The sequence below is a fragment of the Cynoglossus semilaevis genome, chromosome 1, assembly GCF_000523025.1.
Source record: "Cynoglossus semilaevis isolate Cse_v1.0 chromosome 1, Cse_v1.0, whole genome shotgun sequence".
NCBI classification, from domain to species: domain Eukaryota; kingdom Metazoa; phylum Chordata; class Actinopteri; order Pleuronectiformes; family Cynoglossidae; genus Cynoglossus; species Cynoglossus semilaevis.
Genome location: NC_024307.1, coordinates 34,333,574 through 34,359,212, shown reverse-complemented (window position 1 = coordinate 34,359,212; position 25,639 = coordinate 34,333,574). Strand labels below are relative to the sequence as shown.

General features: G+C 39.0%; 5 protein-coding genes across 8 annotated transcripts in view; 2 read left to right on the top strand and 3 right to left on the bottom strand.

Moving 5' to 3' along the window:
* The window catches only part of LOC103392138 (2-acylglycerol O-acyltransferase 2-A-like), an 11,020-nt gene extending 3,512 nt beyond the window's left edge, over positions 1 to 7,508 (bottom strand). Inside the window, exons 1-3 of the mRNA XM_008328688.3 lie at positions 7,171 to 7,508; positions 6,077 to 6,255; positions 5,515 to 5,575 (exon numbers count right to left, since the gene is read on the bottom strand). Of these exons, the coding sequence (XP_008326910.2) occupies positions 5,515 to 5,575; positions 6,077 to 6,255; positions 7,171 to 7,264 (334 nt within the window). The 5' untranslated portion in view covers positions 7,265 to 7,508. The remainder of the gene's footprint in view (positions 1 to 5,514; positions 5,576 to 6,076; positions 6,256 to 7,170) is intronic.
* Positions 278 to 3,227, bottom strand: LOC112487593 (2-acylglycerol O-acyltransferase 2-A-like). Its single transcript, XM_025059256.1, has 3 exons — positions 2,894 to 3,227; positions 2,695 to 2,803; positions 278 to 1,530 (listed from the first exon to the last, which is right to left on the bottom strand). The coding sequence occupies exons 1-3, from the start codon at positions 2,930 to 2,932 to the stop codon at positions 1,376 to 1,378; spliced, it is 303 nt and encodes a 100-aa protein (XP_024915024.1). The 5' UTR covers positions 2,933 to 3,227; the 3' UTR covers positions 278 to 1,375.
* A 3,381-nt stretch (positions 7,509 to 10,889) lies between the features above and the next one.
* Positions 10,890 to 13,721, top strand: mat2b (methionine adenosyltransferase 2 non-catalytic beta subunit methionine). 2 transcript variants are annotated; one of them, XM_025060055.1, is made up of 7 exons: positions 10,890 to 11,093; positions 11,595 to 11,801; positions 12,033 to 12,147; positions 12,416 to 12,568; positions 12,739 to 12,932; positions 13,012 to 13,125; positions 13,213 to 13,721. In XM_025060055.1, exons 1-7 carry the CDS (start codon positions 11,031 to 11,033, stop codon positions 13,384 to 13,386), a joined length of 1,020 nt encoding a protein of 339 aa, XP_024915823.1. In that variant the 5' UTR covers positions 10,890 to 11,030; the 3' UTR covers positions 13,387 to 13,721. The 2 variants fall into 2 exon arrangements, with proteins under 2 accessions (XP_024915823.1, XP_024915828.1); XM_025060060.1 differs by having other exon boundaries at positions 10,891 to 11,093; positions 11,607 to 11,801.
* A 932-nt stretch (positions 13,722 to 14,653) lies between these two features.
* On the top strand, positions 14,654 to 15,757 carry pfdn1 (prefoldin subunit 1). 2 transcript variants are annotated; one of them, XM_008328436.2, is made up of 4 exons: positions 14,654 to 14,757; positions 15,038 to 15,204; positions 15,282 to 15,366; positions 15,482 to 15,757. In XM_008328436.2, exons 1-4 carry the CDS (start codon positions 14,725 to 14,727, stop codon positions 15,563 to 15,565), a joined length of 369 nt encoding a protein of 122 aa, XP_008326658.1. In that variant the 5' UTR covers positions 14,654 to 14,724; the 3' UTR covers positions 15,566 to 15,757. The 2 variants fall into 2 exon arrangements, with proteins under 2 accessions (XP_008326658.1, XP_024915838.1); XM_025060070.1 differs by having other exon boundaries at positions 15,282 to 15,409; positions 15,450 to 15,757.
* Positions 15,758 to 17,676: 1,919 nt separating this feature from the next.
* On the bottom strand, positions 17,677 to 24,324 carry ttc1 (tetratricopeptide repeat domain 1). 2 transcript variants are annotated; one of them, XM_008328446.2, is made up of 8 exons: positions 24,201 to 24,324; positions 21,437 to 21,778; positions 21,112 to 21,172; positions 20,273 to 20,385; positions 20,154 to 20,190; positions 19,926 to 20,074; positions 18,278 to 18,332; positions 17,677 to 18,195 (listed from the first exon to the last, which is right to left on the bottom strand). In XM_008328446.2, the coding sequence occupies exons 2-8, from the start codon at positions 21,767 to 21,769 to the stop codon at positions 18,053 to 18,055; spliced, it is 891 nt and encodes a 296-aa protein (XP_008326668.1). In that variant the 5' UTR covers positions 21,770 to 21,778; positions 24,201 to 24,324; the 3' UTR covers positions 17,677 to 18,052. The 2 variants fall into 2 exon arrangements, with proteins under 2 accessions (XP_008326668.1, XP_016892703.1); XM_017037214.2 differs by having other exon boundaries at positions 24,092 to 24,231.
* Positions 24,325 to 25,639: the final 1,315 nt, after the last annotated feature.

Genomic DNA, 25,639 nt, shown 5'->3' with positions numbered 1-25,639 from the left:
TCACATGTTCACAATGACAGCCGTGGAAGGGTCATTATTTTTACACCGACTGCCGCTAGAGGGCACTCTAGCTGGCTGGTGCGACTTATACTCAGGAGCTAAGTTGTAGTCCAGAGAATACAGTAGCATGCTTCACAAAAACTAAACAAAGCAGTAAGACGTGAAGCAAATATATACGTGTATATTGGACCAGAGCGCCTAAATCTAATACAAGTACATTTATTATTGTTTCTCAATTAAAAAAAGAGAGAGACAAAGCAACAACAAATGAGAACAGTTTAAAATGTTTGTCTTGAGGTTTTTATTGTCTTAAGAAATACACAGCCCTTATTATAGTCATTGGTTCTCTTTAAGATACGTCAATCCCCTTATAAGAGAGAGAGAGAGAGAGAGAGACAGAGAGAGAGAGAGAGAGAGAGAGAGAGAGGGGGGACACTTGATACAAAGACAACCTTTGTTTGTAAACTGCAAAAGAAAGTATGTTAAGGCCATGAACCGCCATCCGGGCTGACAGAAGTTTACAGATTAACTAAGGTTCACATTTTGAATCACAACTAATGGCGACTGGATGATACAGATCTTCAAGCTCTGGACAAGTTCAAACAATACAGGAAATAAGCTTGAGTCCAGTACCTCGAACGTTTGAATTACATTCACTGGGAACTTAATGTCACTTGTGTTGAGACAAACGACTTATCAGTGTGATTTAAGCCAATTAGGTTTGATTCAAGAGAATATAATTGGTGTCATTTTTCAGGATTTTGTCGGTACATAAAACTTGTGGTTAGAAACTTCAGATTTTACTTTGTCACAGTGAGTGGTACAAAATTTGTAAAACACATCCTTTCAGGCTCTCACAAACGGTATGTTTTGTCTCTGTGTTAGTAAGCATAGTTAGCATGTTTCCTTATTACGCTTTCTAGCTTGTTAGCTTTAATGAGCATTGCTAGTACGTTATGGCTTGCTAGTAACAATGCTGACTACTGTGTGGGTAGTAAAGGCACGGTCGATTGTCAGTCACTTCAAGCTGACATATTATTTTAGTATCCCAACATTCACAAAAGACAGAATTTAGGCAATTATCGGTAAGCAATACGAATAAGGTTAGCATTTAGCAGCAATTATTATCAACTAGCATTTTTTAGGTGCTAACATTATCTCCTATTGGTGATGGGCACAGTTTTCAGAGTTTGCATAACCTACCCACAGCTAGTAATTTTCAGACAGTAGCAATTTAGTCTTTTCTGAACCCATAAGAAGTAGTTACAGTTTTGGTATGGTGCTATTCAGTACAAAAGTTTTCAACCCACCTACTGAGTGGTGACCTGGCCATCAGGTGTTCCTAAACAGGCCATTTGAAGACCAGACACACGGGTCAAATAAAAGTGAGGTGTTTGTCAACTGTTATGCCGTAGTCGTGTTTGTGCTGCTCAAACAGATCACTTAGGCTCTGTAAGTAAACGGCGTGAAGTCTGTCAATGTCCTCATTGCTAGGACTGCAGATCTGGGACACAGGAATTGGTTTCCCAACTGAAAACAAATATGCAGACAAATACGTCTGTTAGTGGATGTTAACTTGCAAACCATCCATCCATCCATTTTCATCCGCTTATCAGTTACCGGGTCGCGGGGGTCAGCAGTCGCCACCCAAATCACATTGCACCGTACCAACCCCCCAAACCTTCCTGTGGGTGGTGAGTCCACTGGAAGGTACCAACTGCCCTAACTGGGATTCGAACTTGCCCAGGAGGTGAACCCTGGGGTTCCACACCAATGACAGAGACACTGCCTCTGGGCCAGCTTATGCTAATTAAATGTAAATTTATTAAATTAAGTTTTTTCGCTCTATTTACTATTTACAAAATTAGCATTTTTACATTAGTTTGACAAAAGAAAACTAGACAATGTAGCCCAGAGGTTTATAGCCAGTGGGCCATAAACTTCATCATGTTTCATTAACTACACTCGTGCTGTAGACTGTAGATAATGTTAGCATATTCTTTCTATCAACATTGGACAACTGTTGTCACCAGATACTCAGATATGACATGGCAGTCGATTTGATCATTTTCAGCACACTCATGTCAACGCTAATGCTAACGAAACAGATTTATGTGTCGTTAGGCCAGGCCGGCAGGATGTTATCGTTCACCGATAGATCAGTTGACAGCGTGTTCTCTTTTTTTTTTTTAAGCACGTTTTTCAAGTTTAATTGTGTAAATATCCCATGTTACAACGTGGGCAGCCGCAGTTTATAGAATAGTGCGGCATATATATGTACAATTATTTATTTTTTTATTTATTTAGTGGGTGCAGCTTATATTCAGGTGCGCTCAATAGTCCGTATTTGTCCACCCGTTATGCATCCAATTCCCATGCGAAATGTATTTTAAGGACGCATGTCAGAATGATGGAACAAGACTTTCTTAATAGATTTATGGGAAATGATGACATAACCACAGAACGCCATAGATCGAGGACGTCATACACCAAGGACCCCCCCAGATCCAGGACGTCAAACACCAAGGACCCCCCCCCCCCGAACATGTTAACTGTAGTTAAAAATGTGATTTTGAAGACGTTGCTTTCTTTTCTTTTGTTCACTATCTCATAGGGCAAAAAATATTGAGATGTGATAATGATATTGCAATGATTTCTTTCAATATTATGCGTCCCTTGGGCATGTGGTCTTACCAACGGTGTGTATAGATGTTCTGTAAGGCATCAGGCCAAAGCTGTATTGGAAAACTCCTCTGGCATGAAACAGCGGCATTGCTACTCCCATGACGCTCTGCAGCCGGTTCTGTGGACAGACGACCATATGCTGACGTCAACGTAGCCCATCCTAGCATACCGTGGACATCGCGTGCGCAAACGCACACAAACAACTGACCTGCAGCGTCCTCAGAGGGGATCCTGTGGGATTATCCATTTGATCGAACAACTCGTTTTCGCCAAAAGAAAACACAGGAACTAGCTGAGCTCTGGAAGTGAAAGTGAACTACCTGTCATTGTGACCCAGCACACCACTGCACACAACCAAATGTGACCTCTGCTTTTAACCCATCACCAAAGTGAACAGTGGGCAGCTTTAAGCACCAGGGGAGCAGCTGGTGAAGCCTTCTGGTGGAACCTGAAGTTCGTATTTGTTCCACCAATTTGTTCCACCAATCGTATTTGTTCCAAGTTAACATCCACTAACAGACGTATTTGTTCCACCAGAAGTCTTCCAGACCCAAGTCCGCTTCCACTAAGCCACCACTGCCTCTACTCACACATATGCTCACTCATATGCAAATACATACAATACATATATACATAAATAAATAAATACATAAATAATAAATAAATAAATAAATAAATTTAAATAATAATTAAAATAATAATAATAATAATATTATAATATAATAATATAATATAATATAATATAATATAATATAATATAATATAAGTCCTAAAATCTTCTAAAAATGTTACTTTCTTGCCATCTAGTGGTAAATGCAGGTGGTCCACTACATACACTATGCTTTCTTCGGTGCGCTTTTTTTCCTCACTTGTGGATATTTTCAGTTTGTTTTACAACGAACCGTTGTATATACATAAATCAGTAGCAGTGACCACAAGTAGCATAACAATAGAACAAATAACCCATATGTTGCATAAATAATGTTTAGCAGAGATAAATACAAGGTGATCAAGGAAAGTCCATTTTAATCCACAAATGAAAATACACCTGACAACCAACATTAGCAAATAAACGTATATATTTATATTTACATTTACATTACGTTTTCCTATTGAACCTCAACACAGACAGAAAGAAAGAAATATATATAAATATATATGTAAAAATGAACCACAAAAGCCATAGAAGGAGGACGACGTAAGCCGAGGACCCTCTGTAGAGTTCATTTTATTTCACATTTTTAGGTTTTAGCCTGCGTGATGTCAAAGCCATAAAAGACCATGCATGTGTTGAATGTAGTCTTCAGTTTTAGACTTCTCTCCATTTCTGGGGTCAGCTGGGTTTTTCTGTTGTCTAATGTCTTTGGCGATTCTCACACTGGCCGCCTGTCCACCAGCCAGATTTACAGCATGTGGTCCAACCTGTATATGAATACACGTGTGTAAATAAATAACACAAGCTTCCTAATGTCTGCGCAGAAATGCAATTCCGCAACACACCTGTAGAGCTGTGTACTGTCCCATCAGATAAAGTGGACACCCCTCTGCCCACTGTAAACCCTCAGTGATGCACGGCCAGCCATCGATCACCTTTATTAGGAAAACACCAAAACGTTTGGCCTGAACTTTACGACACATATATACAGTATGGTTAGAAATCATATTTTCCCCAGTAACTCACCTGTACTGGGAATTCCTTCATCACCCCAGACAGCAGTGGGTCTTGGTTTACATCAAGTTTGCAGCCAGTAGCAAGCCAGATCTTGTCTCCTGTCCAGTGGTCTCCAGTACTGAGGGAGAGACTCCAGACCTGGTTCTTGTAGCACCAGGCTGAAACCGAAAAAAAACGAAAGTGAGGAAACCAAGGCTAATACCCGAAAACCGAAACAGAAAGGATTTATTTTGTTGATTATTAGTAAAATTGCGTTTATGGCTATGACTGCGAACTAAACCTCAATAAAATCAAGGCACTGCAATTGCATAAATTAATAATACATAAATAATTGTCAAAATAATCTCCTTCTCCTGCACTGTGAGCTTCTCCAAGCAGGTCAAGCAGGTTCTGCGCGTCCATCGCAGCCTGGATCATTTCTCGTAGGAACACAGAACCGAATAGCCTTCCTATTAATATTATTATTTGAGGAATTCTCTTGCAGGATCTCACAGAACAATGAGGGTGCCTGCCCCTAATCTGACACACTGCTCTCCTTCTCCTGCACTGTGAGCTTCTCCAAGCAGGTTCTGCGGGTCCATCGCAGCCTGGATCATTTCTCGTGGGCCCTGCTTTATTCCCACATCCAAGTAATGAGCTTTATAACGGGGATCAAGTATCGCGATGAGTGCAGGGGATTTGAATAGATTTCAGTGAAACGTGTGTTGACTCTATGAGTGTATACTTTTTACCCCCTCTTGAAATTTCCGCATAACATATTTTGCAAATCGCTAGTGTTGGGTCTTTTCTCAGACATATTGAAATACGATATTCAGACAAGCCCGCGCTGGCACGCGCGCATTTTGCTTGCATTACTTCCTGTTATAGCCGTGTTGTTTCAGTGACACATTTACATGGTAAAACATATTGTTACCCCTCTTTAATTATAGGAAAACCAACAATGGTCACTGGCATAACTTGAAACTGACAAAAGTAATAATGAATAAAATGTACTGAAAATTAACCAAAAAAAAAAGCAGACTCATTTTAAAAAAGCAAACTGATGAAACAGGCATGCACAGAAATGATGATATACAAAACAAAACAAATCAAAACAGGGGAGAGTGTGAGAAAAGAGGAAGAGACTTGAAATCAAGAAGAACACTGAAAAATCTCACCATGTGGGTGAAATCCAAAAATGTAGTTTTGCTTCGGATCTAGATCTACTGTTTTAACAAGCTGGAAAGGAAGGAATGACGGGGTTAACAGGATATTGGAGCCAGCAGCACAAATGAGGAAACAATGACAAATAAAAATACAAAAGCGCCGTGGTTCTCAAACTTTTTATACTCTGCACCACCTGAGAAAACATCTACGTACCCAGTGATATTAGCTATTAGCTTCCACCACACAGGAGAGATGTTTATCAATGTTTATAAAGATGTTTATGTTTAAATGTTGTACTAATTGTGCATGGTATGTTTCAGATTTATTCAATTGAAAATGTAAATGTAAAAATATCATTTTCCCCCGCGTACCATTAGAGAGCGCTTACGTACCACTGGTGATATGCGCACCACAGTTTGAGAACCACTGCTCTAGCGTTTTGCTAATAAATGCTAATTCTAAATAAAATCTAAAATGCCAAATGAATGTAACATATTAAATAAAATGCAAAATGCCAAATGAATGTAACATATTAAGTATTACATAAAATAATAATGATCATAAGAATCTCACGGTTATTGGGAAATAGTCCCGGAAGTAGTCCCACACAGTCCAGGTCCTGACCCAGTGTGACCTCCGACCTCCAGAGCAAGGTGTGTCCCAGTCCAGCCATAGCCAACTAGCATAAAGTAGAGCCAGCATCCACCAATCAGAGAGCAGAAGAAGGACAAATGCTGCCAAACAGCACTGGGCTAAATCAGACGCACAGAGGACAGAAGAATTTTTGTTTTGGAAGTTTGTAGGGTAAATGTATCACAAATCTGATGACAGGAGGTTGTTAAAAACAGTGAGCACCTAACACGTAATCACTCCCCAACTAATGTGTGTCAACTGATCTAACTCGAGATGGGGGTTTCAATCTCAAATTAACTCAAAGCTTTCAAAACTATGCTGTGTCAGTAGGGCTGTTCGATTATTGTCTTTTTAATGATAAATTATCTTCGCAGTCATTTTGAATGACGGTTAAAATCACAATGATTCAAATTGACTGTTGATTCGAGAGTTTGCTTTTGTGAAGTTTTTACCATACTCGACCGACAAATAATAAAATAAAGCAAAGTGACTAAATATAATAATAATAATAATAATAATAATAATAATAATAATAATAATAATAATAAAACAGACAAAAGGTGTGGCTAGGTGTGGTGTGGTAAATGACAAACACAGAGTTACTGTCTGGAGTACAGGATATTTCAGTATGTTGTGAAAGTCCAGTAAAATGTATGCAAATATATCCTGGTCTAAATAACGTGCTCCCATTTGTTTTTCTTAGTAGTATTCATCATTAAAACTGTATTTATTTAGTATTTGGTTTATATTTCTAATAAAATGTATATTTGATTTTTTATATTTGTTGAAATGTATATTTGATTCTTATATTTAATGGATTCAGGTTTCTGATTTAGTTTGGAGTTAAGATTTGAGTGGGGTCATTTTGAAGTGAGGGTTAAGATTCCGCGTATATTTGTGCGGCACAAGTTAGAATAGGAGGTTAGCATTGTGTATGTGAAGTCCTCACAGGACATTAACAACCCCCCTCCTCCCCCCAATCCCACCCCCGTGTCTGTCTATGTGTATGTGTGCCCAGAGGTGGGGGTTCTTACCCATGGCCAGAAAAGAGAAGATCCACTGCAGCACAGCCGCTGTCTGTAGCCTCCTCCGTAGAGGAATGTTCAACGGGGCGAACTCGATTTTCATGATATGGTCTTGGTCTTGGTGTGGGTACTATTCTTTTTCCTATGTTTCTGACCAGATACCTCAGTGCCATGTGTCGCTGCTTCGAACCCTTTCTATGTCTCGGTGTGTGAAGGGTATATTCCGTCTACAATATCTAGCTGTTGATACACGCAAACACGCAAAATCACTCCAGTTCTGATAAACTTGACGAACACTTTCCAAACAACCTCCTCCTGTCGTAACTTTATTGGACATGCGCACTAGGCCGCCTTCTCTGGGTGGATTTCTCTCAGCCAATCAGAGGTCGTTACGACATATGTCCGGGTGAGAGCTGCTTTCAAGTGTTTTGATTTCCTAATTCAACAGAACTGAAGAAGCCTCTTGGATGAGAGGTGAAAGGTCTTAAAAAAAAAACTTTTGGACTAATTCAACAGTGTTAAACAGTTTGTGTAGAAAATAGTGTAAAAATATATATATAAATTTAAGTATGTTAATTGTGTAACCCTGTAGAAAGGACACAGGTTGGAATCCAGTCAGACGTCACTTCCTATTTACCATAACCTCCTATGACCCGAACTCTTGCATGGCATGCATTTTTAATTCCTCTTTGCTACTTGGACTAATTGGAACCTAACGGGTGTAAAAACAAATAATTGTCTTTTTACATTATGTAGTTTCTGAGAAAAATGATGTACACATATGAGGAAATTCATTTTAAATGTTGATAGAACACAATAAAGTCACAATTGAGCAATGACGTACAAAACTATTTACTGTGTGCCAGAACACAGCAGCATTTTTCCCGAGTTCAAAAACAAAATGAGAAAACAAACATTCTAAACATTTTGCATTGTTACCTGAAGTGCTGCTAACAGTTGCAGGGAGATGTATGTCTGTAACAAAGTAAAAAAACAAAAACATTCTAAACATTTTGCATTGTTACTTTTACCAATTCTTCATAACTTCATACCAGTTACATACATCTGCTTCTTCATCATGTGTTCCAGAACCTTGGATGGATGTGAAGAACTGATCACAGAAAACATTTGTATTAGGATGCAGAGTTCGAGACAGGCAAGCAGATATTGTCGACATGGACACGCTCCTGTGAATGGAATCATATGCTCATTGATGCTCAGTTATGGCAGGGAATCTCAAGGCTTTGGACCAGTACATCCTGATTGCAGGATATGGTGGATAAGGCACCAAAAAAAAAAATGATACATTTCATCAGTTGATGTGTTGAGTGGGTCCCCACTTTTAGCCAGTGACATAGCATAGCATAGCATTAGAGCAATCTGCAATCATTTTCATCAAATCTTCAATATCAATATACTGTTCTATGTAGTCTAGTAGGATCCATATTTATAAATATAAATATATAAATGTATAATATAAATATATTCATATTTATCACTGAAACGTTTACATCCCCTGATAGGCTTAGTGGGATGTACAATGGGGTCTTCACACTCACTGCTGTCCTTTTCACTGCTGCTTGGCTCCTGTTGTGAGGGATGATTTTCAACATCCACCACAGGATCATCAATGTCTGACAAATCTTCCATCTCTGAATTGTCTCCACCAATTAACCCCAGTAACGCCATTACTCTTGACAGAGAATAACACTCTTAAAATCTTATTTATAAAACATTCTATATCTGTTTGTACTGTAGTAAACTATTTACTTTTTTCTACCAAAATCATCCGAAAATACAATTTCATTCTCACATTTTGTCGCTAGCATTTATGATGACCCAGTCCCTCTGTCCACATACGTGGTCATCATATTCAGCGGCATAGTAAATCGTTATTTTTGTAAAACTTGACTTCCATAACAAACATTGAACACTTTTATACATATGTGAACAAGAATTAGCCATGAAATTTGATGGATTTTTTTTTTCCTCGGGCGAAGTTTGGATCGGGACCCTTCACTTTGCACTACTCCCAAAGGTTACAGTAGGTATTAGCATAGAGCATATTTTATTAGGTGTGCCTTTGCAGTTATATTGTGCTTTCACTTACTTGTTATGCCTGTGTTGTAAAAGAATACTACAGAGGCTCTGAAAGGGACATGGGGGGAAAAAAGAACAAAGAAATGTATCTCGTGAGCACGAGAATGTATATCTAAGACATTTTGCCACATACTGTATACATACAGGGTAATACATTTAAAAAAACAAAAAACAATCATGTATAGTACGTACGGTTGGGAAATCTAAGATAAAAGGCATGTCATGTGTGACGTATGTACTGTATATATGGTGAGCATTTAATTAATGTAGGATACCTCATATAGACACAGGAGGGCACTGTTGTTGTTGTTGTTCGACTGTTGATAACAGTGTAGGGAGGTTCGTGAAGGGTAAATACGTACAGTATATACGTAAATCATCCTCATCCTTCTGAGAGTACGCATACTAATAAAAATCTTTATATAACCGGTGTAACCTCTGCATTGTGTTTAATGAAAGCCGTCGTGCTGCTGTCACCAACGCTTTATTGTTCGGAATTCACATAGAACAAAACAAATTTTCCTCCTGGACACCACCCGAGCCCCTACAAAGTGCACATAAAATAAATATATTATACAGAATTAGATAAAATGTTGAAAACAAGGAGCAACGGAAAAACACTAACCTCTCACACAAAGTCTGAAGAAAGAGGGAAAGGTTGGGTGTGACTGACTTTTTATATCAAGAATATCGTATATATCGATTCAAGTTTCCGCCCAGGGAGGATCAACCCACTTCCGTCAGGTAGAACAAATAAAACATTTTTGTGGAATTACTGTATAACTACATAACTGTTGATCGCTGTTACGTTTATACCATATTTCCTGCACGTACTGTTCAATTTCCAAATCTCGCAGATGAGGTCCTCTGGTCCAATGTAAGTCTGTCATTTGGTGTTGGTATATATGGTATCACTAATGTGATGTGGTTCACTTCAGTCAGTGGTATTGGCTACACTACAAAAATGAGGTTATACTGTTATCAATTAAAATGGTCTTATGTATATAGTAGGGCTTATCTCCTACTATTGTCTTATTTACCTCGCTAGCTCTCAATATATTAAACAACAAAGGAATACAAAAATATATTAACAAAAAAGAGTTCCTTTCTTTATATAAAACGGTTTGTGTCTGTGTATGAAGTTCTTCCAACATTCCGTCGAACACCTGAATGTCATTTTAGCTTTGTAGGGACGTGACGTCTTAATGTAATAGCGAGTCACAACCATCGTTTTTAAGTGCACACCGCCACCTACTGTACTAGAGTGAGTAGTGTCGTAGTATGACCACTGTCTTTTGGGATAACACAAACTATTCCTACTTGAAATTGAGACATCTGAATAAAACAAAAATAAATGAATAATAAATTATACAACTTTGTCAGTAGTGGGGCGCGTGGTTTTGTAAGGGTTGCTTAAAAACATACACTGTATTGAGAATTGAGAAATGTAAACCTTTAATTTAACCAAAAAAGGTATAACATAGAACGTAGGGAGTTAACACATTATGCTCATGCTGTTCTTAATGAATTCACCGTGTTTTATTAGCCTACTCTAATGGTTTTTTTCTCTCTAAATGCTAAATGAAGACAGTTAGCCTGAATGCTAAATGATTTTGCGACACTGTTTTACGGCAAACATGTCATCGCTGCCTACGCGGAAAGGAAAAGTAAATACGTAGCACACTCGAGCGGTGTATTGATTGATATCAATAAGTAAAAATAATAATAATAATACTCAATAATAGGTCATTTAAAGACAAGACAGGGAGATGAGCCATTCAGGAGCAGAACTGAGAATTAGGTTCATCCCCGGGAAAGTTCAGCTGGTTCAAGTAAGTGGTGACAGACTTGTTCACAGCTGAAAGCTAACAGAGTTTAGCGCTAACAGATGATCTCAGATGTTGTATGAATGTAGAAAGTGCATTTATATCGTGAATGCACTAGCTTATTCACCCAGCGTGAAAGCAACGTGGATTAGTCTAAAAGTAATATAATATTGCAGTACTGAGCAGTATTTTTTAAAATCCCCCTAAACAGTATAAGCCATTATTGCGTAAACTTGGCATTTATGCAGTATAATTGTAATACTCGAGACGAACTTCTTAAGTTAAATATGCGGCATGGAATAAACGTAACTTTAAAAATAAATAAATACATCTTGCTGTTTATGACTTACTACTAAATATACATTTATCGTGCGGTGTAGTACTGTGTTACTATGATCAAAAATAAGTGCATACTAATGTAGAAATAATTATTTCTACGTGCATAATGTTCAGCAATATGTAATACAGTATTGGTACAGTTTTAATGCAGAACTGATTTTAGCACAGCGTGTGTTCCAGGAAGAGGCGTTGGTCCAAGGTCCCAGAGTCTTGGTCACAGGGGCAACAGGTCTCTTGGGTCGAGCGGTGTACAAAGAGTTTCAGAACAATGGCTGGGTGGTTGTTGGGACTGGATACAGGAGAGCAAGGCCACGCCTCCTCCGCTGCGATCTCACAGATGAAGACGCTGTCAGAGAGCTCCTGCATGAATACAAGGTGGGTAATGTGACATTAAAACCAAGTACTTTTGGTGTATTGTATTATATTAAGCATTAAACAGTGTCATTTTTTGACATTAATTGGACAGTTTTCTCTCAAAACAAAGAGGCTAATGTTTACATTCATTGGACGGTTTTCTCTCAAAACAAAGAGGCTAATGTTAAAAGTAGACCCACTTCCATTGTTGTGACCAATATTAAATGTATTTGTGTGACCCCCCCCCCCCAGCCTGACGTCATCGTCCACTGTGCAGCAGAGAGACGCCCAGACATCGTGGAGCGACACACTGAAGCTGCCATTAACCTCAATGTACATGCTACAAGTGTGTTGGCCAAGGAAGCAGGTCAGGATATGTTGTGACATCATCTTTAAACACAATATAGGGCCGGGCAATTATAGGGCAGTGGTGGCTTGGTGGTTAAGGAAGCAGACAGGAATCAGTTTTAATCCACAAGCTGCCAAGTTACCACTAAAGCCCACAAAAAAAAAAAAACTCGTATCTCGTGTAGCTCGTATCTCGAAGCCTCCACTGTATTTCTATAGTGAAATCAACCTTTCTTTGATAACGTCTACACCTTGATGTGTAACGTAATGTCTCTATATGATTCCAGCTGCGTGCAGCGCCCTCTTCCTCTACATCAGCACTGATTACGTATTCGATGGCAGAAACCCTCCATACGGAGAGGACGATGCCCCGAGTCCACTCAACGTCTATGGACGCAGTAAACTGGAGGGCGAGCGGGAGACGCTGAGACACTGTCCAGGTACCTTTCCGTTTATCAGTCCTAAATCATATTGCCCTAATACATACTGTAGTCTTAGTCCCACATTTTAGTGATTGAGACTCATTATGTAGATGTATCTAATGGAAAAAAGTTTAAAAAAAAAAAACTATTTCTAACCTTCTCTCTATCTGCACCATTTTGCTCCGTAGGCGCAGTGGTGTTACGTGTGCCCATCTTGTTTGGGGAGGTGGAGTCAGTGTCGGAAAGTGCAGTCACATCACTGTGGCTTAAAGTTCGGGACACTTCAGAGAGCTGTGCTCTGGATCACTGTCAGCAGAGGTTCCCTACGCACACACGGGACGTCGCAGTTGTCTGCAGAAAGCTGTGTGAGAGAGCAAGACAGGTCAGAGTTAGAGACACGAACACAGTCGCCGTGTCGAGGTGTTGCGGTGGCACTTACTCTCTTATGGTCTGTTTCCCAGGACCCATCGATCAACGGCATCTTCCACTTCTCAGCCAACGAGCAGATGACCAAATATGAAATGGGAATAGCCATGGCTCAGGCCTTCAGGCTGTCTTCCGCTCACCTCAGTCCTGAAATCACCTCTGAATATCTATCATCGCATTCTGAATGAACAGATTAATTACATCAAATGTCTCTGTCTCTCACCCTTTTCCGACAGCTGACGGAGCAGTCCGCCTTGACCGCTGCTCTTCGTCCAATGAACAGCCGTTTGAACTGTTCTCGTCTAGAAATGCTGAACCTTAACGTTCACTCGCTGCCCTTCACCTCTGTTGTGGACTGTCTGTGGCCGTTCACTGATGACAAACGCTGGAGACAGACAGTGTTCCACTGAGAAGCGGACAGGTCTGCAACAGGACAAGACATGGGTGTACGGTGACAGGCACAAAGTGTTAAAAGCAATGTTAATGTTTAAAAAGGACCACGTTTGGTGTAGTGACGCTAGTAATGTTGTAATCTGTTTGTCTGTAATTAACTGGATTGTGTTGTGTTGCAGAATTTAAAAGGGGAGAAGCTGTGGCATGAATGTGAGGCATTCTTTGGTAGAGGGACTTTGAACCATACAAGATAAAATAATTAAGCTTACGAAGATGCTAGTGATGCTAGTGTGTTTGATTTTTTCCATTATATCATTTGTTAGAAATAAAGCTTCATCTGCTATAAGCTAGACCTTGGCAGTGATGTTTCATTTAATATATTGATTATATTTATGTACATGTGATGTGCAGCAGAGGGTTAGGTTACGTCAGTACTTCTGAAATAGTGGGACGGGCCCCCCTGCATTACAGCAGTGGTACACTCATGTCCAGCATGCGATATCCCCATATGACATGCTGGACATGAGTGTACCACTGCAGTAATGCTTCAATGATTAACAAGCCTCCAGTCCACTAGGTGGCAGCAACTCATACAGTGGTTTCTTTACAGTGGGTTCTTTATCAAGTTCTCAATAGTATTTCATTTGGCAGGGGTGGTGGGGGTGTGAAAACATTTCTGTCCCTGAGGGGGGGCATGACAGAAAATAATTGAGAACCACTGAGGCAAAAGCAGGAAATATTTTACAAGCTAAAAAGAGCTGTCATTGTGAGTAAGTGCGGCTTTGATAGGCAATTTGTGCCTTGCCTTTTTTTCTGTTGCAACACATATTAGTACAATACATGTTATATGAAAGATATAAGAAAGATAGCATAGTGCAATAGAAATATAAATATTACCTTGCAGTTTTTTTTAAATACATGTACATATTTTTAACTGCTGGGTTTGTAGATATAACTGAACATTCAGTATAAATATGAGAGAATATGAATAATAAGAGAAAAACTTAAGTGTTTGGTAAATATTTTGTATTTGGTGTGTACATTAAGCATATGCTTATCGTTTTGAATTTCAAATTTTATTTTTTCAGAAAATATTAAAGACAATGCTACTTTCTTGAAGATGTTCGTAAATTGTGGGTTTTATTGCAATGAATTGTCCAAATTGTTTACGACTCGGACTCGACGCCATTAATTCTGTAAATAGGACAAAACAAATATTGGCAGTTTTGTGTGTGTGTGTTTTTTTGTTTTTTTTTTATCGGTAACGCTTGACTGAACCAGCAGGAAGCGCTGACGAAACTCAGTGAAAGCTACGCATGCGCAGTGTATGTACATAGGTGGTGGGGACTTGAAAGATGGCGGCGCCCGTGGATCTGGAGTTGAAGAAAGTAAAGACGATATATTTTTAAATTACATTTAAAATCATTATTGTTTTCAAAGATATAATCTTGCTTTAGTTAACGTCCACCCGTGTCGACGTTTTCGCTTTACCAATTTTGTCGAAGCTCTGGTTTTAATAGCACATTTTTCGTTGGATTTCGATTGGCCGCTGTGTCACTGTCGCTATATTAAGACTTGTCTATACGCATAGCTAGCAATACCACGGAAATCTGTCTCTCTGTCTGGTTTTTAATCTCAGCGTGACCCAGTGTCCACCGTGTCTTCTAGGCCTTCTCGGAGTTGCAGGTGAAGATGATTGACAGACAGCAGAAGGTAAAACTGTCCGACCTGCAGATTGATCAGCTGAACCGTGTACATAAACATGCCAAGCTCACGCACGCCGAGATCGCCACGCTGCCTGATAATACGCGGCTTTACGAGGGTGTCGGACGCATGTGAGTTTTTGCCGTGGTCACTGACGAAGTCAAAAGTATAGGCCGTGTAACGTCATCAACCGTATTTGTTTTTTCAGGTTTATCCTGCAACCAATGGAGGTCATTAACAATCAACTGATGGACAAACAGAAGACAGCGGACGAGAAGATCAAAGAGCTGGAGGTGTGCATATAGTTTCTGTTTCTGTGTATTCGTGTATTCCTCAGTATGAAAATCAGTATGTGCTTTTCTCATTTACAGCAGAGGAACGAAAATCGTGTGCTTTTCTCATTTACAGCAGAGGAAGCTTTACCTCGAACGCAGCGTAAAAGAAGCTGAAGACAACATCAGAGAGATGCTTGTATCCAGAAGGGGACCGTGAAAGAAACCCATCAATGATCGGTTCTTTACATTTTTATTAAGTTAAACTGACTTTGTCTGTCTGTCTGCTATCGCCACTATGTTACTTTTTTTTATATCATGATCTTCATCCATGTAATATTAAAAGTTGCCACACAGGCCATTGGTTAATTACAAGTAAGTCCAATTGAAATTAAAAGTGTGTATACCTTCAGTGTGATTTTATTGAAATATTAACAACAACAAAAATTAAACCACCATACTTAGCTGTTTCCCCCCATAAATGCAGCAGAGAATGTAACACAACTGAATATTGAAAATCTGGTCTGAATATTTCATGCATTTTGCCTGATTCAACAATAAGTCACAAATAATGTCACACTACAACAGTACTTCCCAAATAGTGGGGCGGGCGCCCATGGGTGGGACGTAAGGGGCTTCCAATGGAATATGACACGCTGGACATAATAAATGTACCACTGCTGTAATACTTGAACGATAACAAGCCTCGTGTTATCACACTTTACATTTCAGAAAAAAGCTCTCAAAGTGCTATAGATAAAAAAATATACATGTTATCAGTTTCTCACTAGTATTTCAATTTGCGGGGCTGTGGGTTGGACGGGGGGGTAGAGGGGTGAAAACAGTGGTTAACTGCACTGTTAGCACTCTTTTACATTTCAGAAAAAAGCTCTCAAAGTGCTACAAAGATGTGAAAATAAAAGGCTAAAACTTATGCTAAAATTAATATGTCAAACTCTTAGGTAGTAAAAGGGATTATTACCTTTTTTACCTAGAGATAAAAGTGGGCCTAGAATAGCTGTTAAGTTGGCCTGAGTTAGCTAACTTAATCTGCTCCCCGAAGAGGGAATCACGCTACCCGGTTAAGAGAGGAGATATGAAAGAGTTTAGGTGGGGAGAAAATAAAAGATATGAGGAGAGGGAGATATTTATAGTGAAGGGAATTAGTTGAAAACTTAGGAGGACAACTTGTTTTCTCGTCGAAAACTTAGGAGGACAACTTGTTTTCTGTCATCTGTGAAGATTCTCATTCATCCAGGTTATGTTATCTGTTGTAAGCAACTGGACTTCTTCTTGGAGCTTGTGTTCTGACCTTGGTATTTACACAATTCTAAAAAGTGAGAGGAAGCTCATTAAATGCGGAGATCACACACAATCCATTGACTCCTGCTTATAAAATAACTGCAGGGAGCATTGATAAAGGCTTACACACCCACTCGGATACTGTGCTCTGTGACTTGTCCTGCCTTCAGAGAAGGCAATCTCGGCCATTCTTCACCCTGGTTTCCACGTGGTGGAACAAACTACCAACTGCCACATGCGCTAATGTCCAGCATGCCATATTCTATTGGAAGCCCCTCGTGGCCCCCTGGCACCTCATCGTGCCCCCCACTATTTGAGAAGTACTGCTTTATGACCTACTATCCTTATAACATATACTTATGACATTTTGTATAACATACTATTCTTCTTACTCTATGACCTAAATGGAAATGAGTGTCGCTTACAGGTGACGGAACTCTGCTAAAGACGATGACAAAACTAAAACTGGGTTTGAATATGTTTGGAGAGGCTTTAATTTGACACATTCTATGAATCGTGTGGCAAACCAAGACTAAAAACGTCTTCTTTGTTTCAAAGGTGTGCAAGATGGATTGTGATTTACTTAATATCACTGGAAGTGATCAGTGCTTAAGGAACACATATTCCCATTAACTGCTGTCTTAAATAAGTACATACCATCCCCTTTATTAAAATAATGGCCTAAGTCATTTTTGCAAACTTCTTATGATAACATAAAACAACCACACCAAATATTGAATAATAAATATGTACTGCCAGTAGATGGTTTGTATTTAATGTTCTAATTTGTAACTGAAGATGCAGGGGGGACAAGAGGGGCTTCCAAGTTTGACAATACACCAATCAGTTTCAAATACACAAATATTTCAATGAAAATAGACAATTTGTAATTTTTAATCCCAATTGTACTGGATAGGAAAACCATTTACAGGTGTCGTACTTTAAAATATAAGTCGTTTTAGGTTTGAGTGCAGATGACTACATTTCTAAGTATATTTATTAAAAGCTTTTGGATTAAAGATAAGGTTGTTTTTTTTTGCCAGATGTATTGTCAACACAGCTAGCTTTGGATGCCTTATGAGCATCAAGACTGGGACTGGCTCCCTCCACTAATTGTGATGGTGTCATTATTGAGTCACTGGCCATCGATGTTGGACATTTTATTTTGAGGAGCCTTCAAAACAATTGGAAACAAAACACGACATGATACTGTGACAAGGAGAAAGATGCTACTGAGCGATCTGCAATGTGCTCAGTCTCTCCAACACAAAGATAGCCGGTTCCGATGCGACAATATTGTCTCATCCAAAAAACATCGTTTTTACACTGTCAGGATACTGTGTCCTGGAAGTCGTCACCACCTCATTTTCTTCTGAATGCTTTTTTTTTTTTTTTTTAAATAACATCAACTGCTGTTGTTGTTGTTGTTGGGCTTCTGGACGAAGTTGATGGAGTAGGATCCACTGTTCTGGTCCTGGTTCACCTGGAAATTTTGTGTCGAAAGTCCAAATGGCCTCAGGAACATGTTTCCAAGGTCCTTAAGTTTACCTTAAGGAAAACACAGATGGTTAGAAGTAAGTCAGATGACTTATCAATGATGTTATTAGGACTAGTACCATTTAGTACTCACCCATCATCTCCTCCTTTAGTTTCTCATTTCTTTCCTGAATTTGCTGAGGTAACCTCTGAGAGTGAGACAAGTGAAAGAAAAAAAAAAAGAGTTTGCATGAGCATTAAAGACAGACCCTGACCCAGACAGGAAACAACAAAATACTGTCCACATCTCATATACAGGGGTTCTCGGTTTAAACGGCACCCTTGACCTACAACGTTTCAGTTATTCCACCATCTCCTATGAATTCATTCTTAAAGTGTTGTTCCATCATTCTGAAGCATGGCATTAAAACTGATTTTGCACAGAAAGTAGCTGGCTGAGCGGATCGGACAATTACATCACTATGTAGGGCTATACGTGGAAGAGGGCTTTGTTCGCCAGTTGTACACCATACGTTCATTTTGGCTCCCAAGCATTAGTCAGACTCTTGTGATTTTTGAAATTTGTAAACTTAATGTTCTATCTATCTATCTGTCTGTCCATCTATCTATCTATCTATCTATCCATCCATCTATCTATCTATCAGTCCATCTATCTATCTCTCCATCTATCTATCTATCTATCTCTCCATCTATCTATCAGTCCATCTATCTATCTATCTCTCCATCTATCTATCCTATCTATCTGTCCATCTATCTATCTGTCCATCTATCTATCTGTCCATCTATCTATCTGTCCATCTATCTATCTGTCCATCTATCTATCTGTCCATCTATCTATCTGTCCATCCATCCATCCATCTACCTTTTAAATGTATTTATTGAATATTTTGTTACAGTTTATTTTACAAAGATGCATATCTCATACTATAGTGACAGGGTCTGCAGCGAGTGCTGCATTCAAGCAACATCGCTATACAGTCATCATAAACACACTTATCTAACTAAAAACAACTCTGTCAAAATTTTGGTTGCTGATTTGATATCAATGTCTTATCCACAGTCGAACCTGAAGCCTTCAGTCTCCATGACCGCCACCCAAATCATACTGCACCGTGCCAACCCCCCTAAGCCTTCCTGCGGGTGGTGAGTCCAGCCATATTATATTATTTACATATATATGTACTCGTTATGAACCTCCCCCACACTGTTATCAACCCTCCCTAGACTGTATTACCCCACCCACATATATGCACAGCAGAGTTATATAACGGCGATGCAGAGTGAACGAGTGGCCGACAGACACTGGGAGAGGCTGAGAGATGCTACGATGCATGAGTCAATCAGCGTCAGGAACAGAAGAGCACGCTCGATTAGCCAATAGTACATCGAGTACGCATTGTATTAGCTAGTACTATGCTGTATACGATCTTGTATAAGTAAACAAACCTACCAGCAATCATTCGCAAATGGGTTTATCTCAATTTCAAAACGAGAATCCACATTTTTAAAGCAAAAACTTTCGTATGTATAATTATTTTATAATGCCCTCTAGTTTATTTTTTACTATATTTCGCAACATATTAAAAATTCGGAAAGATCAAAAGATCAGATCAAAAAAAATCTGCAATGGAGTGAGGGAGCGAAAGAAGAACCGTGATATAGAGAGGGAACAAAAAATCGAAAAAAACAAAAAAATCAGACAAACTAGTGGTATTGAACAAAACAAATAAAGTAAAAACAATTGGTATTATATCAAATCTTAATGAAACTACTAGACTTACTATACAAGCACTCCTGGCGCAGGTCTGACTTGGATCCCGTTCTAGAACATTCTTGTAGTCTTCTAGCGCCTCGTCCAACTTCTCGGTCTGTTCATACAGTTCAGCCCTCCTTAGTAACGCTCTCACGTAGTCTGGATTCAGTTCTAAGGCTGCACCAAAACACCAACCAAAAAATCAACCATTGGTTGATAAACATCAGAAAAGGCATGAGGTGGCATCATCACTTACCCTTGGTGCAGTCTGCGATTGCCTGGTCTTTAGAACCCTGACAAAAAAAAAACTTTTAGCATTCTGCTGCCTCTGTTAGCATCCGATTAGTATGTGACTGCATGTTAATGTCCAGTTACCAGATGCGATCGTGCAGCAGCCCTGTTGGAGAACAGTACCGAACGTTCCGTGCTGTAACAAACCGGACACAGAACCAGGGCCTCGGAGTAGGTTTGCTCTGCCTTTACCCAGTCTGTAGACACATGATGAGACTTACACAACACTATTAACAAAGCAGAATGTTCCCTGTTTATGATCTACACTGGTATTTCCCAAACTAGGATAGATGGATGGATGGATGGATGGATGGATGGATGGATGGATGGATGGATGGATGGATGGATGGATGGATGGATGGATGGATAGATAGATAGATAGATAGATAGATAGATAGATAGATAGATAGATGGATTAGATAGATAGAAATTTAGGCATTGATCTCAAGTGTTTTTTTTTTAAATATCTTTGATCTAATTTAGTTTGATCTAAGAAAATATGAATCACATTTGCTCTGGTTCATTGAACAAATACTTGAATCTGGTATAATACTGTTCAATTCCTGTATGAACTCATTCAGTGCTTCCCAACAACTTTGCCCCGACAGATCAATACGGGGAATTCGTCCACTAGGTGGTAGTACATGGCTATAAAAAGGGGGGGGAGACATACTGTTAAAGACCATCTTTGTGTGCGTCTTTCTTCACAGCATGTGTATCAGGGTTGTGTTCAACTAAACAGGCTCAGGATTGTAGTATTGTATAAGTCATTTGTGAGTAAACTGTATCATATTTCCAGTACTTTTTGGACAATTTCATTTGGTGGTGTGCTGTGGGATTATTCCAGTGCAAAACTGTGTGTTGTGGCCTAACAAATGTCTGGTCTAATTCATTGTAACTAATTACTAAACACTTAAATTTACCTGAGGCTTTAAAGTGTCTGTTCCCTTCTTCCTTTAAAGTTAGGCTTTGCTGTTGTCGACTCTGAAAAAGATGTGTTGTTAAACAGCTAAATAAATTTTGTCTGCGTAGGTTCTCAGTCATCCAGGTTATTTAATCCAAAAATAGTTACATTGAAGGCAACTGGATGAAGATGTCTGTTCTTCGGTTCTCTTCAGAACTGAAGAAGCCTCTTGGATGAGAGGTGAAATGTCTTAAAAAAAAAAACTTCGTCCAGTTGCCCTCGATGAGCTAAATAACTTTCATCACTTTAATGTTCTCCAACACACAGCTGCACACAAGTGTTACCTTCTTCTCCTCATCAGTCAGGTCTTTCTCTGCCTCCCTCAGGTAGTCATCGTCAAACTCTGCTTGTTGCTCCTGGAATTCTGAATCTGAATCGTCCTGCTGTCTATTTCCTGCACTTTCCCCTTCCTGATCCTCATCGTTGTCTTTTCGTATCTCAGGTGTGGTACTGCAGTCTCCAGGCTCTTCTTTTTGTGCGTCAGGAGGCTTCAGAGTCTCCTGGCAGTCATAGAAGTCCTCCTCCTCTTTTTCTTCCCGCTGCTCCTCTTTTTCATCCTTATCGTCCTCCTCTCCAGGATTTTCTGCCGTTCGATTGCAACTTTCTTTCCTGCTCATCTTGAAAATCTGTGGCATCAAATTTTATAAAGCAATAGTTAACAATGACATGAATAAAATTCCAAATATTAAAAAGAACACATCTTCGGTCAAATGACAGCTGCATTTTTTTGTAGTAGTAAAAGTTTGATGAATGAAATACAGGCTTGTTACAGTCAGCAAGTGTAAAATGATTTTTCAAACATGCAACTGCATTTACCCACAGTATTTGTCTGTACAAGCCTAAATGACTAAAATATACAAACTTCTACTAAAACATGGGTCAGTGACAAAAAAAAGAGTTGAAATGATGTCCAAAATGTCCAATTATTGAATCACAGTCCTATTAAAATGTCAAATGGTGTAACCACAGAAACATGACTAGTATTACATAATTCTCCCTTCTAAAAACTATGCAAATAGCTTATTTCAATTGTACTAATGAAATAAGCTATTTGTTATAAAATATAATCTCAAAGTATTTTTAAAATATATGTTTGTAAAGTATGTTTTATTTCTCTAAGTATGCTGTAAACATTCATTGTTTCTCTCTATTCTTTGATCAGTTTATGAAAAGTTATTCTGAATTTCCATTTGCATTGTAACCTTTAGGCACAATATCAAATTTTAATGAGAAACATTGTTTTCACAATTTTGACATTTACCCGTTAAACCAACTGACAGAATAACGACACGAAAATGACGCGTGGAACTGAATGAAAAGTCATGTAGTAAATTATTTGTCATTGCGACACACCACTGTACATAACAAAATGTGACTTCTGCTTTTAACCCATGACCAAAGTAAGCAGGGGGCAGTTTGAGTGTCCAGGGAGCAGTGACATGCTCAGAGCAACTCAGTGGCAACTTGACAGCAGGTGGACTTGAACCTGCAACCTTCCATACCCAAGTCCACTGCGTTTACTACCAAGCCACCACTACTACACTTCAATAGATTGTTTTTTTCATAAAACAAAATAATCCTAACAGTGAGGAAAGATTGAAGAAGTCCAAAAACTGGCACTTCTGAAGGGAACATTTGCAAAAACAATAATGACGTTTCCATACCGGCACTTAATACGGTATCGGCTGCACATTGACCCTAGTTCCCATGTTTGAGTTCATGCTCCAATGTAATGCGCACTCACTTCTCAACTAATGCGCATGAACTAATCCACCTGGAGATGTTTTTTTTTAATTCATTAGCTAAAGGCTAAAGGAAACTTTTTATCCATTTTGCCTTATACCACAGGGGCAGTGGTGGCTTGATGATTAAAGAAGTGGACTTGGGTCCGGAAAGTTTCACGTTCGAGTCCACCAGCTGCCACTGAGGTGCTCTGAGCATGGCACTGTCCCTACACACTGCTCCTCAAAAAGCTGCCCACTGTTCACTTTGGTGATGGGTAATATGCAGAGGTAACATTTCGTTGTGTGCAGTGGTGTGTTGTGTCACAAGGGCAAGTATTTCACTTTCTTTCTTTCACCAATCCTGCAAAGTCTCGCACATGCTCATTTCCCACCCAATGTCATATATAGGTTTATGGCTTTTGGGATCGAAACCCCCATCTCGAGATGGATTAGTTAATGCACACACTTGGCAGTGTGAATGCAAATGTGCAGCAAAACTAGTCTCGCCGCACAAAAGATAAGGTTTTAAGTGCTTCTTCTTCTATGATCTTGAAAATTTCAAACATCCATATCTCAATGAGAAATGTTTATAAGGATTACACATCACAGGCTTTGTGAATTTGGAATAACAGTAGCCGACAGGCTGTAGCACAGGAATCACGAAAATGGACAAAGACAGAGACAAAGACACCCTGCATTGTCATCATCAAGCATTATCATCCAGCACCATCAAAGGAAAAACTGCTGGTTCCATTGGACCAATAATCCATGGTGCCCACTTTGTTGTCGTCCATTGATGTAGCTTAACCTTCTTTTAAAGCGTCTCGAAATTTGCGAAATGAAATAACTAAAAATTTGTTCAACGACAAAAACAATTAACACACAGCACACACTTTTATAACAAATCCTTTCGTCCGAATTATGAATAAATATCGTTGGAAAACCCTCTTATCCGCCTATTGTCAACAGCGTTTCAAGACCATAACGAAAGGACTAATACTATATGTAAAGCTCGTGCCAGTCTTAGGCCGAATTCTTGTTGTATCCTACTGACGACAACGCTCTTAAACACGAAAAAATATATTGAGTATATATATTTTTTTTATAACGTATATTATGTATAATAGTATATTATTTACTTATCACAATGACACTTTAAAAACATTAGCTCCAGAAATGTTTTCCGTCTTAACTAGAGTTGAGCCACTCGCTGACATTTTTATCAGACTCTCAGTCATGCGGCAGACAGGTGGTGGCTTCGTGAAGAGTGATATTGTTGGCCTTTAAATTAAGGATAAAAGGGGGAAATAAGTTATAAGCTTACCTGTGTAGCTTCGTTGGTCCTGTTCGGATGCTTGTTATTACGTCACTTCCTTTTTGTTTTCTTCTCTTTTCCTCTTGCAACGCAATCCTGCCCTCTACCGTCACTTGACTGAATATTTTGTGTCGTTGAGTACCAAAAGTACGGAAGCGTATTGCTGCCACAATGAGAAAAAAAATTGGCTCAGTGTCACGTAATTACGTGACACCGAGCCAATTTTTTTTTTCTCAGTGTGGCAGCAATACGCTTCCGTACAAAAGTAAAAGAGATAATGAAATACTGCAGCTGTGATATTTCTAAATCACCCATACTCAAAATATCACTCACAAAAATTGATTTTCAAATACAGATTTATTTCAAATCAGTGTATACAAAGTTCAAATCATTTCCATAATATCGTGAGAGGCATTACAAAAAACAAATTTTAATTGTCCATTATAGTGTAATAGTGTTATAGTATAGTAAATGAGCCAGTACTACAGAATCTTCATGCTTTTAGAATGGCTAATGTCATAAGCACATGTAACCTATGTTAATATGGTTAAAAAACACAAGCATAAATCAAGGATAAATGTAAATAAATTTTTCATTTTTTTCTTTTTATTTTATGGAAAGTCATATAAGTGCTTAATCTGTTCATTCTATGATTATTTCATGTGTACTGTAACAGCCAATCAGGTGACTACAGTGCCACTAGTTAGTAAGGAGGATATTTAGAGCTCAATTTTACCAGCAGGCTAGGTAAAGCAATATGAACAAGTATTGTTTTGTGTTTTTATTTGTTAAATGTGTAGCTAAAAGCTAAAAAGGAGCGTGCATGAGCCTGAGTAAAGCGGACAGTTTGAATTTCTTATGAACTCAAATAGGCCTAATTTAACCCAAATGAATAAAATCTAGCCTTTTCTGTTTTTTAATTTGGGGTTTCATTTTTTTAACAACCCCTTGGTAATGTATTTATGGGTATTTGTGTGTTATTTTGACAAAAGGGAAATTAACAACCCCTCGGTAATGTATTTATGGGTATTTGTGTGTAAACATGTGTGACACCTCCATACAGTTTTTGCGTTTTCAACAAATTTTTTATCTATTACCTCTATTTATGGATTTTTACGGGCTAATGAAGTTCATACCACTAGCGATCAATGACTTTTCTGGTAGGCTACTGTGTGTTATGCTAGTAGCGTATGTCTGTCTGTGAATGGCTGTGTGCGTATATGTGCGTGGGGCGTGCGAGAGAGACCGGTAGTGAGAGTTGAGAGCAGTTTGAGCCCTGTCATGTTGAAGAGTGAGTTGGTTATACAGGAGCTGTTAAAACACTGTTTATGTTCTGTTGTGGTCGGTGGTCTGTTGTGGCCAACCTCCCTGTTTCTGTTTACCTCTGCTTTGGACAAGCACAAAGTGAAGGGAGTTAGCCCCGAAGCTAATGTTAGCTTCAGCCCTGG

Coding starts and splice junctions, on each gene's coding strand:
- LOC112487593 (XM_025059256.1), bottom strand. CDS start 2,932: ATGGATAATCCCACAGGATCCCCTCTGAGGACGCTGCAG. Junction 2,804..2,893: donor CCCCTCTGAGGACGCTGCAG/GTCAGTTGTTTG, acceptor GTCTGTCCACAG/AACCGGCTGCAGAGCGTCAT. Junction 1,531..2,694: donor AACATCTATACACACCGTTG/GTAAGACCACAT, acceptor ATTTGTTTTCAG/TTGGGAAACCAATTCCTGTG.
- mat2b (XM_025060055.1), top strand. CDS start 11,031: ATGAGCCATTCAGGAGCAGAACTGAGAATTAGGTTCATCCCCGGGAAA. Junction 12,569..12,738: donor GACGCTGAGACACTGTCCAG/GTACCTTTCCGT, acceptor TTTGCTCCGTAG/GCGCAGTGGTGTTACGTGTG. Junction 13,126..13,212: donor CTTCCGCTCACCTCAGTCCT/GAAATCACCTCT, acceptor CTTTTCCGACAG/CTGACGGAGCAGTCCGCCTT.
- pfdn1 (XM_008328436.2), top strand. CDS start 14,725: ATGGCGGCGCCCGTGGATCTGGAGTTGAAGAAA. Junction 15,205..15,281: donor TACGAGGGTGTCGGACGCAT/GTGAGTTTTTGC, acceptor TTGTTTTTTCAG/GTTTATCCTGCAACCAATGG. Junction 15,367..15,481: donor AGAAGATCAAAGAGCTGGAG/GTGTGCATATAG, acceptor TCTCATTTACAG/CAGAGGAAGCTTTACCTCGA.
- ttc1 (XM_008328446.2), bottom strand. CDS start 21,769: ATGAGCAGGAAAGAAAGTTGCAATCGAACGGCAGAAAATCCTGGAGAG. Junction 20,075..20,153: donor AATCGCAGACTGCACCAAGG/GTAAGTGATGAT, acceptor GTTTTGGTGCAG/CCTTAGAACTGAATCCAGAC. Junction 18,196..18,277: donor ACTAAAGGAGGAGATGATGG/GTGAGTACTAAA, acceptor GTTTTCCTTAAG/GTAAACTTAAGGACCTTGGA.